Raw genomic sequence first — 13,217 nt, 5'->3', positions numbered from 1 at the left:
TGTTTCTCTGATGAGAAATAGACTAAAATAGGTGAGGCGAGTATTTATTTCAACTCCCTGCATTTTAAAAATCCAGGAGAATAGCTAGATTCCAACCATGAGATCCTTTTATGAAGTATAAGGAAATGGGAAGAATAGTTTTTAAAAAAATGGTTAAAGAGGAGACCAAAATAACTTGCTTAGGGGGCTGGAGCGATAGCACAGTGGGGAGGGCGTTTGCCTTGCACGCGGCCGACCCGGGTTTGATTCCCAGCATCCCATAGGGTCCCCCAAGCACCACCAGGAGTGATTCCTGAGTGCATGAGCCAGGAGTAACCCCTGAGCATTGCTGGGTGTGACCCAAAAAGAAAAAAAAAAGAAAAAATAACTTGCTTAACTCTAGGGTCTGGGTCAGGAGGCTGCTGAGACCACTGTCCCATCCCTCGCCGTGTGGATGGCCTCCGCTCCGCCCCTCCCCCAGCCTGGCTCAGGCACTGACGGCCACCCCAGGGCACCCCAGCAAGTCCCCCTTGAGGGCGCTGGTCTCTTTCCCACGGCAAGTTCCTGGGAAAGACCCCACTGAGCAACAAAGCCTGATGCACTTGCGCCCGGGAACCGCACTCTGCAAAGAAACACAGAAATGCGGGAGCAAAGTCAAGTGAAATGCACACACACACCGGGAAACTCCGCCAAGAGTTAGACGGCGGGAGAGCGAGCACAAAGCCTTGGCACGCGGGAGGCAGCTCCCATCCCGGCGGGCCTGGGGGCGGCCTGGGGGTGGCCGGATAAAGGCCTCGGTCTTGACTATTGTGTGTCTTTCCTCAACCCTGAGTGGCCACACCCGTCGCGATTCTGAATGTGAGATGCTAGAGATCGTTCCTGCGAGGCGGAGGAACAGCCAGGGTGGACTGGGGTGCCCGGAGCACATATACGAGGGGGCCCGGGCTCGACAGGAACCCCGAGCTCAGGCTGTACCGTCCCGGACTCAAGGACCCATCGCCACGCGGCAGAGAGCTGCACTCGGCACCTGAGTAGGACCCAGCCACACTCAGGGGACGGCAAGCGCCCGGCGGGTGAGCCCTGGCTCACTGGAGGGGACACGCACACACACACACACACACACACACACGCACGCACGCACACGCACACACACACACACGCGCGTGCGCACATACACACACGCGCACACACGCACGCACGCACACGCACACACACACACGCACACACGCACACACACATGCACACGCACACACACGCGCGCGTGCACACATACACACACGCACACACACACACACGCACACACGCACACACACATGCACACGCACACACACGCGCGCGTGCACACATACACACACGCACACACACATGCGCACACACACGCACGCACACGCACACACACACGCACACACACACCCCGGGGCACGGGCGCGCGTACTTGATGGTGTTGGAGCTGCCGTGCTCGGCCAGCTTCTGCCTCCAGACCGCGAGGCTCTCGTCGTTGATGAGGCTGGTGTACTGAGTCTGGTTCACGGTCCTGAAGTCCACAGCAGGGCAGGCGTTCTGGGCACAGGGACAGAGAGGGGGCGCACCGTGAGCAGGGCTGCCCCAGAGAGCATCGACACCCGCCCCGCCCCCAAGGCTGCGGCCGAAGGCCCATCCCAACCTCGGGAGCCCCAGGGGGCGAGCAGGGGACCACGGGAGCGGGGAGAAGGGGACTGCTTTGTACACAGTCCGGGTTCGAGCCCCAGCTCCACCGGCCACATGCCCTCGTGCACCCGGGGTGAGCCCTGAGCACTGCTGGGTGCAGCCCCCGAGCAATACAGAACAGAACTAGCTGAGGGGGCTCCAGTGCCCGCCCCTCCGCCCCAGGGTTGGCTCCTAGAGCCCCACGCCCTCTGAGGGAGCCTCCTGTGTCTCTGGGGACAGTGCTCCCGTCCCCCCCACCCCACCACTCATCAGAGCCCTTCCCAGAGACACTCGGAGACGCCAGAGCTCAGGTGGGCCCATGCTGCGATGCCACACCTCGTCACCACGTCACCGCCTTGTCACCACGTCACCGCCTTGTCACCACGTCACTGCCTCCTCGTCACCGCCTTGTCACCACGTCACTGCCTCGTCACCACCTTGTCACCACGTCACTGCCTCGTCACCACCTTGTCACCGCCTCGTCGCCGCCTGCCCGAGTCCCGTCCTCTGGGGGCACAGGAAGGGCCAAGCCACGTCCTGAAAATCCCACACGCCTCTGCAGCTTCCACTTGGGGATTTTTTTTTCTTCTTTTTGGGTCCCTCCCGGCGCTGCACAGGGGCTACTCCTGGCGCTGTGCTCAGGAGTCACTCCTGGCAGTGCTCAGGGACCATATGGGACGCCGGGGACTGAGCCTGGGTCGGTTGCTTTCAAAGCAGGCGCCCTGTCCACTGCGCTGTCGCTGCCCTTCGGCCTGACTTGTCACTAGCTGTTGATGTGACAGTTTATTTATTTTTTGCTTTTTAGGTCACACCTGGCAACGCTCAGGAGATACTCCTGGCTCTGTGCTCGGGAATCACTCCTGGCAGTGCTCAGGGGACCCTATGAGATGCTGGGAATCGAACCCGGGTTGGCCGCGTGCAAGGCCCTCTTGGTTGTGCTATTGCTCCACCCCAGACTTGGTAAAATTTTACCAAGAAAATACTCACTAGAATCATTTTTATTTTCTAAAATTGCCTTTTCTACTATTTCTCCCAAATCCTACACCTGATCTAGAAATTAAAAAAAAAAAATGCTGCCGGTGCCTCACAGGACTCAGCCTTGCCCCAGGAGAGAGGCGGGAGGTGGCCTCAGAGCAGCCGGCCTCGGTGCGGAGGATCCTCCTCATTCTAGCTTATCATGGAAACAGGCCTTGAGTCTCCTGGGCGTCCTCCCCACAGCTGGGCGTGCAGACGGCACCAGGCGGCGGGAGAGGAGAGGGGGCCGGGTAGGGCCCCCGTCTGCTGTCTAAGCCGCAGGGTAGCGGACAGCCAGGTTCAGCGCCCGCAGTGCTGGCCCCGGGCACCCTGGCACGTGGAACCAAGTCCAGATTCCTTGCGTACAACTGGAACAAATACACATACAAATAATTTCCGAGCACCGGTTAGAACTCAAGGGTCAGAACACCAAGAAGCTACTGTCTCCGCAGGGGCATAAAACTGAGACCGTGTTCTGGTTGGTTTGTCCGGGGGCCCACGTGGCCGTGCTCGGGGCTTAGTCCTGGCACTCAGGATCAGTCCTGGTGAGGCCTGGAGGAGCACAGGGGGTGCAGGGACCAGAGTTCGGTGGGCTGTGTGCGAGGGAGGCGCCCGCCCTGCACCCTCGCTTGGCTCCGAGAGCTCCTTCCTTTAAGGCCGCCTCTGGCCATTCTCTTTACCTATCGCCTCCTGAGGGGGTGATGAGCACTGTCCCAGGCGCACTGTTCAGAAAATCCTAACCAAGCCGGGGCTCGAACCCGGGGCTATCCCTGCAAAGCATGCGCTCGGCACGCGAGCCATGTCCCCCGCCAGGCCTGCCTGCGGGTTTTCCTGAGACAGCGCCAGTCCCTGAGGGGTCAGAGAGCACTCGAGGAAGAGTCCGTTCAAACTGGCGCCCGTGACCGCCGCCCGGGGAGGAGGGAGAAGGAGACTTTACCTCGTCCTTGGAGCAGAGCACGAAGGTCTGGTCCCCCCCGGAGAAGATCTGCTTCACGATGTGGTACTTGAAGCCATCTGTCGGGAAGCAAGCAGCGGCCTGTCCTCCAGGGAAGCGTCGCCCTGGCTGCCCCTGCCGCGCCCCTCGGAGACCCCCACCCCCACCCAAGGGTGCCCAGGGCGCCCTCCCGGGCCGCAGCTCAGGCCCGAGCCTGAGTGTCACTCGGACTCTGTCAGGCCGCCCTTAAAATCGGTGACTGACGAGTGATTCCACACCTCGAGGGGCCGCCACCCGGGGGGGGGGGGGGAGTCTAGGCCAGGGGCCCCTCCTGCGCCCACTTCCCGCCCCTGCGCGGCCACTCCAACACCACACTGCTTCCTCTTGTCACTGGGGGGCCCCCCCAGGCCGGGCCTCCTGCCACCCCCGCCCCCGCGGGCGCAGCCCTCTCCACACATGGCACCGAGCGCTGAGAAGGGTCACCGCTGCTTCCGAGAAGCCCACCATGCCTGCCCTTCACGCGCCCCAGACCAGCCGGAGGGAGCAGCCCCTCGCCCCCCGCCCCCAAGCTCCCTGATGCTGGCACCGCACTGGGAAGCTCCAAAAATCACAGCCTCCAACGGGAAATGGATTGTGCCGACTCTCACGATTGTTCTGGCAAACATCCAAGCACGATTTCTGGTCGGGCTGCTGTTAAGCTTCAGAATTTTATGGTCCCAGATAAACGGATTAAGAAACACATTTTCAAAACGGACTGGACTCTGAATCGGCTGAGCACAGTGCCCCAGAGAAAAATTAATTTACAGGTGGCCTAGAAGAGGCACCCAAGCCAGCCGGCGCGCTGGGGGGCGGGGGGCGGCTCACGATCACGAGAGGCTCAGATGCCACGGACACGGGAGGCCTGTGCACACGCCAGGCTTACGGACAACCCCGCCTTCCCGAAACGAGCGTGATTATCCTCTGCTATGATCGTTACTAGTTTAGAATCCTGACCAAGCCATTAGGGTGTCACTTAAAATTAATATTAATTACTAAATTGTATTTCCATTTCAATTGGCTCTCCAGTCCCAACCGGCCTCTGGTTTTATTAAGTCATTCACACTGAGTAACTGCCTCATTCTTGATTTCCAAGGAAAAGCACATACACTGTGATATTTGATTTTTTTTTAAAGAAGAAAAAAAAAACATGTCATATTATGACCAAAATAGTAACAGCAAAGGGAAGTAACATGATAGAAACATTAAGACCATAATACAAGAGAGAAAGAAAGAAAGAAAGAAAGAAAGAGAGAGAAAGAGAGAGAAAGAAAGAGAGAGAGAAAGAAAGAAAGAAAGAAAGAAAGAGAGAGAGAGAGAGAGAGAGAAAGAAAGAAAGAAAGAAAGAAAGAAAGAAAGAAAGAAAGAAAGAAAGAAAGAAAGAAAGAAAGAAAGAAATGAAGGAAGGGAGGGAGGGAGAGAGGAAGGAAGGAAGGAAGGAAGGAAGGAAGGAAGGAAGGAAGGAAGGAAGGAAGGAAGGAAGGAAGGAAGGAAGGGGAGGAAGTGGAGGAGAGAGGCAGGGAGGAAGGGAGGAGGAGGAAGGGAAGGGAGGTGGCGGGCAGAGACTTCAGACTGAGGCACGACTAAGTCCGTCTCCCAGGTCCCGGGGGGTGTGAAGCCGGGGGACTCGGCTGCCCGAGGCGGGAGAGAGCACCGTGAGCTGAGCCCAGGCTGTGCGCAGGGCAGGACCGAACCCCTGACCACCTGCTTCCCCAGCACCGAGCCGGGCATGGCCCGAGACTGCCACGTGTGGGCCCGAGGCAAAGGCCACGTCCTTGGCCCCGCGTGGGAAACAACCTCTCTGTGTTGTTCTTACGTCTGGCCCGACTGAGCTCTGCCTTACTCAGGCAACGAGCACTGGGCAACCAGCTGAGCCTCCCCCAGCAGCAGCCACCAACCTACAGGGAGCACTTACCCAGGACCACACACTAAAATGCAGTGCCATGGTTTCTCAGGAAAAAACCAGAAAAGTATAATATCTAGTAGCTTAAAAAAATTTTTTAAAAAACCCTAAAACATTTTATTCTGAAATTTTCAACCTAATACTAAACTCCCAATTTCCACTTTCCAGCATCATTCACTGCAGTGACTTTGTCAGCCCTCAAACTTCTTTCCAATGAGAGAAATAACTGCAACAGAAACTAAGGACTGGTCTTGTGTAAGACACTCAGCGTGGGGGGGGCGGGGGGCACTGGGAGGGGGGGGCGGGAATGTGTTATGCGTGTCGTCCTACTATTAACCGTACTGTAAAACCACGCTTACCTAAACCAATTTCCTTTTCCAAGTCCAATGGACAAAAATAAAATGTCCTTCTAGAAAGGGGGGGAGAGGGAGGGAGGGATTTGGGCCGGGAGAGCAGCGGGCTCAGGCCCTTCCCTGCATCCCGCCAGCCGGTCCACACCCAGCACCACACATGACCATGGCCAGGGCAGAGCCAGGACTCGCCCCTGAGCACTGCCGGGGCTGGTCCCCCGGGCCCAAGATAAAGAAACAGACCAGGGACTGTTGGAGCCCTAAGACTTCACAGCTGACCTCTCTCATCTGGGCACGGTGACGTGCGCAGCTGCTGCGCCTGTTTCTGGCTCCAACTCCAACCCGCCGCCAAACCAGAGGCCCAGGGAACGCTTGCTTTGGGGAGAGAGCGGCCTCTCCTGGCTGTGGAGCCAACTGCCTCCACCCCAACTCTCTGGCCCACAGCTCACTGAGGGGCTCTGAATCCCAGCACCGGGGCGAGCTGGGCTGAGTTCTCAGGAGGGGGGACTCCGGGTTACTCCTGCTTGCCGGGATCTCCCCTACGGAGCCGAGTTGAGTCACAGCCGGGGTTCTGCTGGCGGGCGTCGGGAGGACCCCCCTCGATACGCTCATGCTCTCCAGAGGCGGTTGCGGAATGGCTGGCGTGGCCCCGGGCAGCGGCACCGCGCGGGAGACCCGCTCGTTCTTACCTGCGCTGGCGGAGAGCTGCCCGCTGTGGGCCGCCCAGTGCCCCTTCACCGGGCACGGACACTGCACGTTACACGTGCGTCCAGTCCCCAGCTGGCCTCTGGCGCCGCAGCCGAAGGCGTAGATGAGTCCAGAAGAAGGCACAAAGGCGAGGGTGTGCTGTCTGCGGGGACAGGGCAGGTGAGCTCGGCCCCACCCCCACTCACGCCCCCAGCCCCGCCCTCCCGGACACTCGGTGTGGGGAGACAGCTGAGACAAAGCCCCACTAGGTTGGTCTCTGGAGCAGACCTGGCCAAACCTCCACGGTCTGGGCAGAATGTCCTGACCCCGCGCCAGGCACCGGGGCACCTCGGAGGGAGGTGGGTTGTTTCCCTCCCTACCCTGAGCAGAGCCCCGGCAGCCAAAAAACCTCCAGAACCCAGCCACAGCCATATTCAAGGCCACTCTCCACATGCTCACATGATCCCCACGCATGAAGGAACTGGCAGAGGAACCCAGGTATGTGGGACCCAGGGCTGAGACCTCCAAGCCTGCTCAGATCAGGGCTGGGCCTCCTCCACCCAAATCCCCAGTTTTTCAGGAGCTTGGCAGTCACACCCACAAACTGCCCTGGGCACCGTGTAATCTCATCAATGGCCAGACCCAGTGACTATAAACTAAAGCTCCCGGAAGAGAGCGACACAGAATGTCCTGGACCTACTCTGGCCCACCTACGTACCAAGAGCAGCACACATTTGTCTGGTTACAACATCCTTGTTAGTATTCTCTTACATTCGGGCTTAAATGGCTCCAGGATGAAACACAACAACCTCCTCACGCTTCCCTCTTACTGTGGTGGGGAGGTGTGCGGTGGTGGGACTGGCGTGTGAATATTATCTGTAATGAACTACTGTGAACTACTTTATGGAAATGAAATATATATAAAACTAAAAAAAAAAAATCGCCCCGTTCTGGAGGTGCTCCTTTCTCGGGCCAGAGGGCCTGGTACCCCGCGTGTGTCACGAGCCTCCCCTGCCACCCGCTGCTCGGGGCTTGCCTCTCTCACCCTGGGCCCCCGTCCGCCCCGGCCCGGGCAGAGGCGCTCACCTGCCGCAGGCGATCTGGGTGACCTCGCTGCCCATCAGCTCCAGCACCCTCCGCGGGTTCACCTCGTCGTTCATGGAGTCGTGGCCCAGCTGCCCACAGGAACCCGCTCCGAAGGTGAACACGCCCCCGCTCTGGCAGGGGACAGACAGTGTGACGCCGCGGGCGGGGGCCACTGCGGCCACCACTCTAGCTCCTTCTGGATGCCAGAGTCTCACACCAGGGTCAGCTCGGCAACAGACGCCCGGCTCCCGGGGCACCTGGCCAAAGTCACGTCTCTGGGACATTGAGTGGGTGAGAAAAACAATTTAAAGGGAACTCGTGTGTATGTGCATAGAACATACAACCTTTGGAACAGAGACTAGCGTTACTCCCAGGAGCACACCCGCTGTCACGCTTTCTAAATTGCCTGCAAGGACAATGATGTCGTAGGCAGCTAAGCCCGAGAGAGAGCAGCCAGGAGGTGAAGGGAGAGCACTTTACAGGACCATTCTTAGGCAAGACGACGAATGCTCCATAAACCCCTGGTCTGTGAAGTGTATTGTATTTATTCATTTATTTCATTTTGGGTCCCACCCAGCGATGCTCAGGGCTTACTCCTGGTTCTGCACTCAGGAATCACTCCTGGTAGTGCTCGGGGGACCCTATGAGATGCCGGGGAACGAACCTGGGTCCGCCACGCGCAGAGCAAACACCCTCCCCGCTGTGCTATCGCTCCAGCCCCCACTGAGGCCTATTTTAAACAGCCCTGCCTTATCGAACTCCAGGGCATCTCCTGCAAGTGAAGCCATAACCGTATTTGTTCTCCATGAAAATCCACCTCATTCTCTCGAGAGGCAAATGTTTGGGAAGTCAGAGAAGTGCACTGACAATTCCAGAACATTGACCACACTCACTGCACCTTCTAACGTGGTCACACGGCTTTCTAAAAGGAATACAGAAATTTAGCTGCTACGCTAAATGGGAAGAGTTTTTACTCCGAGCCTTGTCTAAGCACAGTGCTCCTCTAAAACACCGGATCAAAAGCCACCCGGCAACGACACTGCTCCATGTCATCCCCACCACCGAAGGGCCACAGAACACCCCGGAACACTCGGGTCCCTTACTTTCGTGAGGACTGCTGTGTGCTCTTCTCCACAGCTAATGTACACAACTTTCTGCGTTCGTAAGAGCTTCACGTGGCAAGGAGACTCTCGATCTAGAAGGAAATATGTAACACAACGTCACTGCCATTAACCTCCGAGATCAAACACACACACACGGATCCTAGGGTGAATTCCGGCTCCTCCTGGACTCCCGACGGACTTCTCAAATCCCTGTCCGCACCTCCCACGTGGATGGCGAAAGACACCTCATTGTCAGGGATCTCTAGAACCTAACTCATGGTTCCCCAACGCTTGCCAATTTTGTGCGCGCGCGCACACACACACACACACACACACACACACACACACACACACACACACACACACACAGAGTCTTCCTCATTCCACAAATAGCAACTTTATCCATTCGGCTTTTCCCCTCCTGATTCCAAACCACACATCCAACCATGAGCAGAAACAACAGCCCACCATCGAAGGCCGCCCAGACCTGCCCGCCATCCCACCGCCTCCAGCTGCCCCCGTCCGTGAGCCCCCAAACCAGGCCCGAGGGAGATCCCCCTCCTCCTCAAAACCCTCCATGTCTTCCTGCAACGGAGACCCCCTGAACCCTTCCCTCGCCCGGCACGGCCTCCACCTCCTCCCTGTGCTCCGGCCCTGCCTCTCCCCACCCCTACCCTGGCTGAGCACCCCTGCACGGCCCCGGGTCTCATTTCCCACAAGGCCCAGCATCCTCCCGAGTCCCCCCCCACATCAGGAACCCTGACTGCAAGGCCCGGGGCATGCTCCTGGACACACCCCTGGACACACCCCAGCTCTGTGCCCGCACCCCAGCGGGGCCTGCAGGGAGCAGGGGAGCGGCCGTGTGGTTCCGGCTGGGCACCGAGGAGCCGGGAGACGCGGCCACCCACCTTCGTCATCGCTGAGGCCCAGCTGCCCGGCGTTGTTCATGCCCCAGCCGAAGACGGCCCCGGAGAGAGAGAGGGCGAAGCTGTGCGCGCCGCCGGCCGCCACCTGGGCCAGCGGGATGCCCTCCAGGGACCGCACCCGCTGCGGGCTGGCCTGCGACGGGAACTCCTTGCCCAGGCCGAGTTGCCCATGGCTGTTGCGGCCCCACGTGAAGAACTGGCCATCTGCAAGCAGAGGAAGGGGACTGGTGACGCCGGGAACGGTCCGAGTGCCACTCCCCAAGGAATCGGACTGGGCAGTCTCGCCACCCACCTGCACACGCCCCAACGCCCCCCTCCCGGGACACCCACCTCCGGAAGACCCCCACACCCCGGGCCCCCGACTGCCCTGCATCCTTCAAAGGCTGTTAGCATCTATGCAGAGAAAAGCCAGGCGTGAACTCGACCCGGTTCTGAACACAACCAGGCTGAGAGCCCCCAGGCAAACCAAACTAGCTGTCACCACACCGAGATTCTGAGGCCCGAGACTCCCTGCCATGACTGATGGGCTCCTAGCGGCCTGCACGTGCGGCTGCGAGCTCACAGATGCTGCGTCAAACTCTGTTCCACCCGCAGAGGAACCCAGGTGTGCGGGACCCGTGACGAGATCTCCAACCCCACTAGGAGTGGGACTGGGCCTCCTCCCCCCGGCTCCCCAGTTTTCCAGGAGCTTGGCAGTCACACCCGCAAACTGCCCCTGGTGCCATACAATCTCATCAACAGCCAAGACCCAGAGACTATGAAATAAGCGTCCTGGAAGAGAGCGACACAGAACATCCTAGAGTGACATTATACGACCTCGGACTCCAGCCACTGATGTACCCCTAGTAGCACACATTGGTCTGGGTTTAACACACAGGCTTGTTATCTCTTACATCAGTGGCTCCAGGATGAAATACAACAATCTTCACACACTTTCCTATCGTGGTGGTAGGAAGGTGCACGGTGGTGGGATTGGTGTTTGAACATTAACTGTAGTGAACTATCGTGAACAACTTTATAAAAATAAAATTAAAAAATAAAACAAAAACCCAACTCTGTCCCAGAGCACAGCATTACTGGCTTAGGGGTCCCGGGCTCCTTTTTCATTTATCTGGAAGCTTAACAATAGGATGAAGCTTGAGAGCAGGCCATGACTAAGAAAATTCATTTTCTGTAAGTTTGAGAGCACGGGGCAAACCCTGCTTCCTGCACACCTTGCCCTCTGAAACCTCAGACAGCAGCTGATCGCTGCTTCGTCATGGCACCCCAGCGAGTATCAGCTGTTCGGCGGGCGGGCGGTGGGAGTGTGGGTAACCCGGGAGTTAAAGGTTTCCCACTCCGTAGCATCACACGAAACAGCTGAGACAGAGTTTCCAGATAAGTATAATATGATTGTAGAGTTTAATGTCTACATTACCAGCTGCAAGAGCTAAGCAATGCCAGTTGCCGCAGGAAACTTGCAATATTGTCTGCTGGTTCAGCTTTTGTATTAACCTGAAACAGAACAGAAAAGGATTTTTCAGAAGAGGGTCCACGGATTTTTTTTTTTGCTTTTTGCTTTTTTGGGTCACACCCAGCGATGCACAGGGGTTACTCCTGGTTCTACACTCAGGAATTACTCCTGGCAGTGCTCAGGGGACCATATGGGATGCTGGGAATCGAACCCGGGTCGGCCACATGCAAGGCAAACGCCCTCCCCGCTGTGCTATCGCTCCAGCCCCAGGGTCCACGGATCTTAACAGGGCTAAGGTGGTGACTATTGTGTGTGCACCTCACCCCAATGAAAACAGTGCAGGCAATGCCTTTGCGACTGAGCACACAGAAGGAAGACTGTCCGACGACTTTCCAGAGCTGGCATCTTTGCTCCCTGGGGGGAAGCTGAGGCCCTGCCTAGCTCTCGGGGCTGTGCTGTGAAGTAAAGGAAAAGGCAGCCGGAAGGTGCTTAGGGCTGCTCAGCCGAGTGGAGTCTCCTTGGCAGGGCTGCTGCCGGGTTAGCGTTTGCAAGCGGGCGGGCGCCCTCCTCTCCGCTCTGTGTCCGCCGTGGGGACAAAGGAGTCAGAAAGACGCACCCGCAGAAGAACCTCTCGGAAAGCACAGGTCCCGTGGGGCGGGAGACGATTTAAAACAGGCCTAGCACTTCTCAGTGCTTTGTTTTATGGGAGTCAGTCCCTATGTGTGCTTGCACCGAACATAGCCCAACTGCTTTTAGACTTTACAAAATCACGTGCAATTACGAAAAATAGTCGAGTGCCCTGGGTCCTCTGCCTGACTTCCCCCAGCAGGGGCACTGCGAAACCACCGTAAAACACCGCAATCAGGACACCGGCCTCGACACAGCCCACCGCGCCCGCCCGTTTCTCCAGGTGTATTTCCTCCTGGTCCGTCTTTTCTACAGAATTCGTTACCTGCGGAGGCTCACGGAACTGCCACCGCTGTCCCGAGACAAAACCCTACGAAGATGCTGGCTCTGCTCCGCTAAGCTTTCCTCTCCCCGGGGACCTAACCCACTGCCACTCACCTCCCATCCCTACAATCCGGCTAACTCAAACACTGAACGAAGGCGCCCCACAACAGTAACCTTCTCACTTAATCCACTCAGACCAATAGTTCCTTGGACTGGTACCCAAGTTTTGCACACTAAGTAGTACATACAAACACGTTTTTGGGGTGGGTCACACTCAGACTTACTGGGCCCATTGCTCAGAGCTGACTACCTAGCTCTGTACTCGGGGGTTACTGCTGGTTCTGTGTTGAGGGGTCACTCCTGGCTCTGATCTGTGCACAGGAAACACTCCTGGCTCTGCCCAAGGGACCTTACGTGGTGTCAGAAATCAAACCTAGGTAAGCCTTGTGCAAGGCAAGCGCCCACCCCTGCATATGTTTTCAGCCCCCAAATCCTTTATTAAATTGGAGCATGCCCGAGGGATCAGGTCTGAGACATTTTGTGCAGTCACAGTCCTTTTTCCTACCCAGCTTCTTCCACTCAGATCTCCAAAATACTACCTTTATTTAAAGGGGGGAAAGTCACTATTACCCATGGCACAATTTTATTTCTAAAAGTATCTTAGTAACTCTTATTTCTGTAATTTGCAGTATGGGGACATTTTCTATATTGCGATTATATCCTTTCTAAAAGTACCAGGGGAAAAAAGTGTTTATTTCATTCTGGTCTTTACTATCTGCTAATACTATTTCTGAATTTATTCCACTGGCCAGGAATCCAAATTCATTATTGAATCAGACTGACGAATAGTGAGTAAAATTCTTAGTCTTGTCCCCTACTTCAGAAAAACATTCTCCTCATTAAGAAAGATATTTATTGGTGTCAGGAATTTGACTCAGCAAGCACATATACCTCAAATGTGTGATGAGGCCCTGAATTTAATGCCCGAACACCCTCCCCAATGCCAACTCCATCCCCTCAAACACAAGAGTAAGTAGGATATTTACTCGCTCTATCTTTGCAGTAACAGCACATTAAAGGCTTATAAAACATGGTTTCTCCTATATCCT

At 56.8% G+C, this 13,217-nt stretch overlaps 1 protein-coding gene across 3 annotated transcripts in view; it reads right to left on the bottom strand.

Moving 5' to 3' along the window:
• Positions 1-13,217, bottom strand: part of HERC3 (HECT and RLD domain containing E3 ubiquitin protein ligase 3) — a 91,880-nt gene that overhangs the window by 43,430 nt on the left and 35,233 nt on the right. For all 3 annotated transcript variants that reach the window (XR_008630141.1, XR_008630142.1, XM_055137691.1), the window contains exons 4-10: positions 11,122-11,198; positions 9,687-9,908; positions 8,779-8,870; positions 7,676-7,806; positions 6,592-6,752; positions 3,617-3,693; positions 1,415-1,539 (exon numbers count right to left, since the gene is read on the bottom strand). Coding sequence is in view for 1 of the 3 variants with exons in the window: in XM_055137691.1 (XP_054993666.1) it covers positions 1,415-1,539; positions 3,617-3,693; positions 6,592-6,752; positions 7,676-7,806; positions 8,779-8,870; positions 9,687-9,908; positions 11,122-11,198 (885 nt within the window). In the remaining 2 variants the exon portion in view is untranslated. The remainder of the gene's footprint in view (positions 1-1,414; positions 1,540-3,616; positions 3,694-6,591; positions 6,753-7,675; positions 7,807-8,778; positions 8,871-9,686; positions 9,909-11,121; positions 11,199-13,217) is intronic.

This window comes from Sorex araneus, chromosome 5 (genome assembly GCF_027595985.1).
Source record: "Sorex araneus isolate mSorAra2 chromosome 5, mSorAra2.pri, whole genome shotgun sequence".
NCBI lineage: Eukaryota > Metazoa > Chordata > Mammalia > Eulipotyphla > Soricidae > Sorex > Sorex araneus.
The sequence above is the reverse complement of the archived record's forward strand: the minus strand, read 5'-3'. Positions and strand labels throughout refer to the sequence as shown.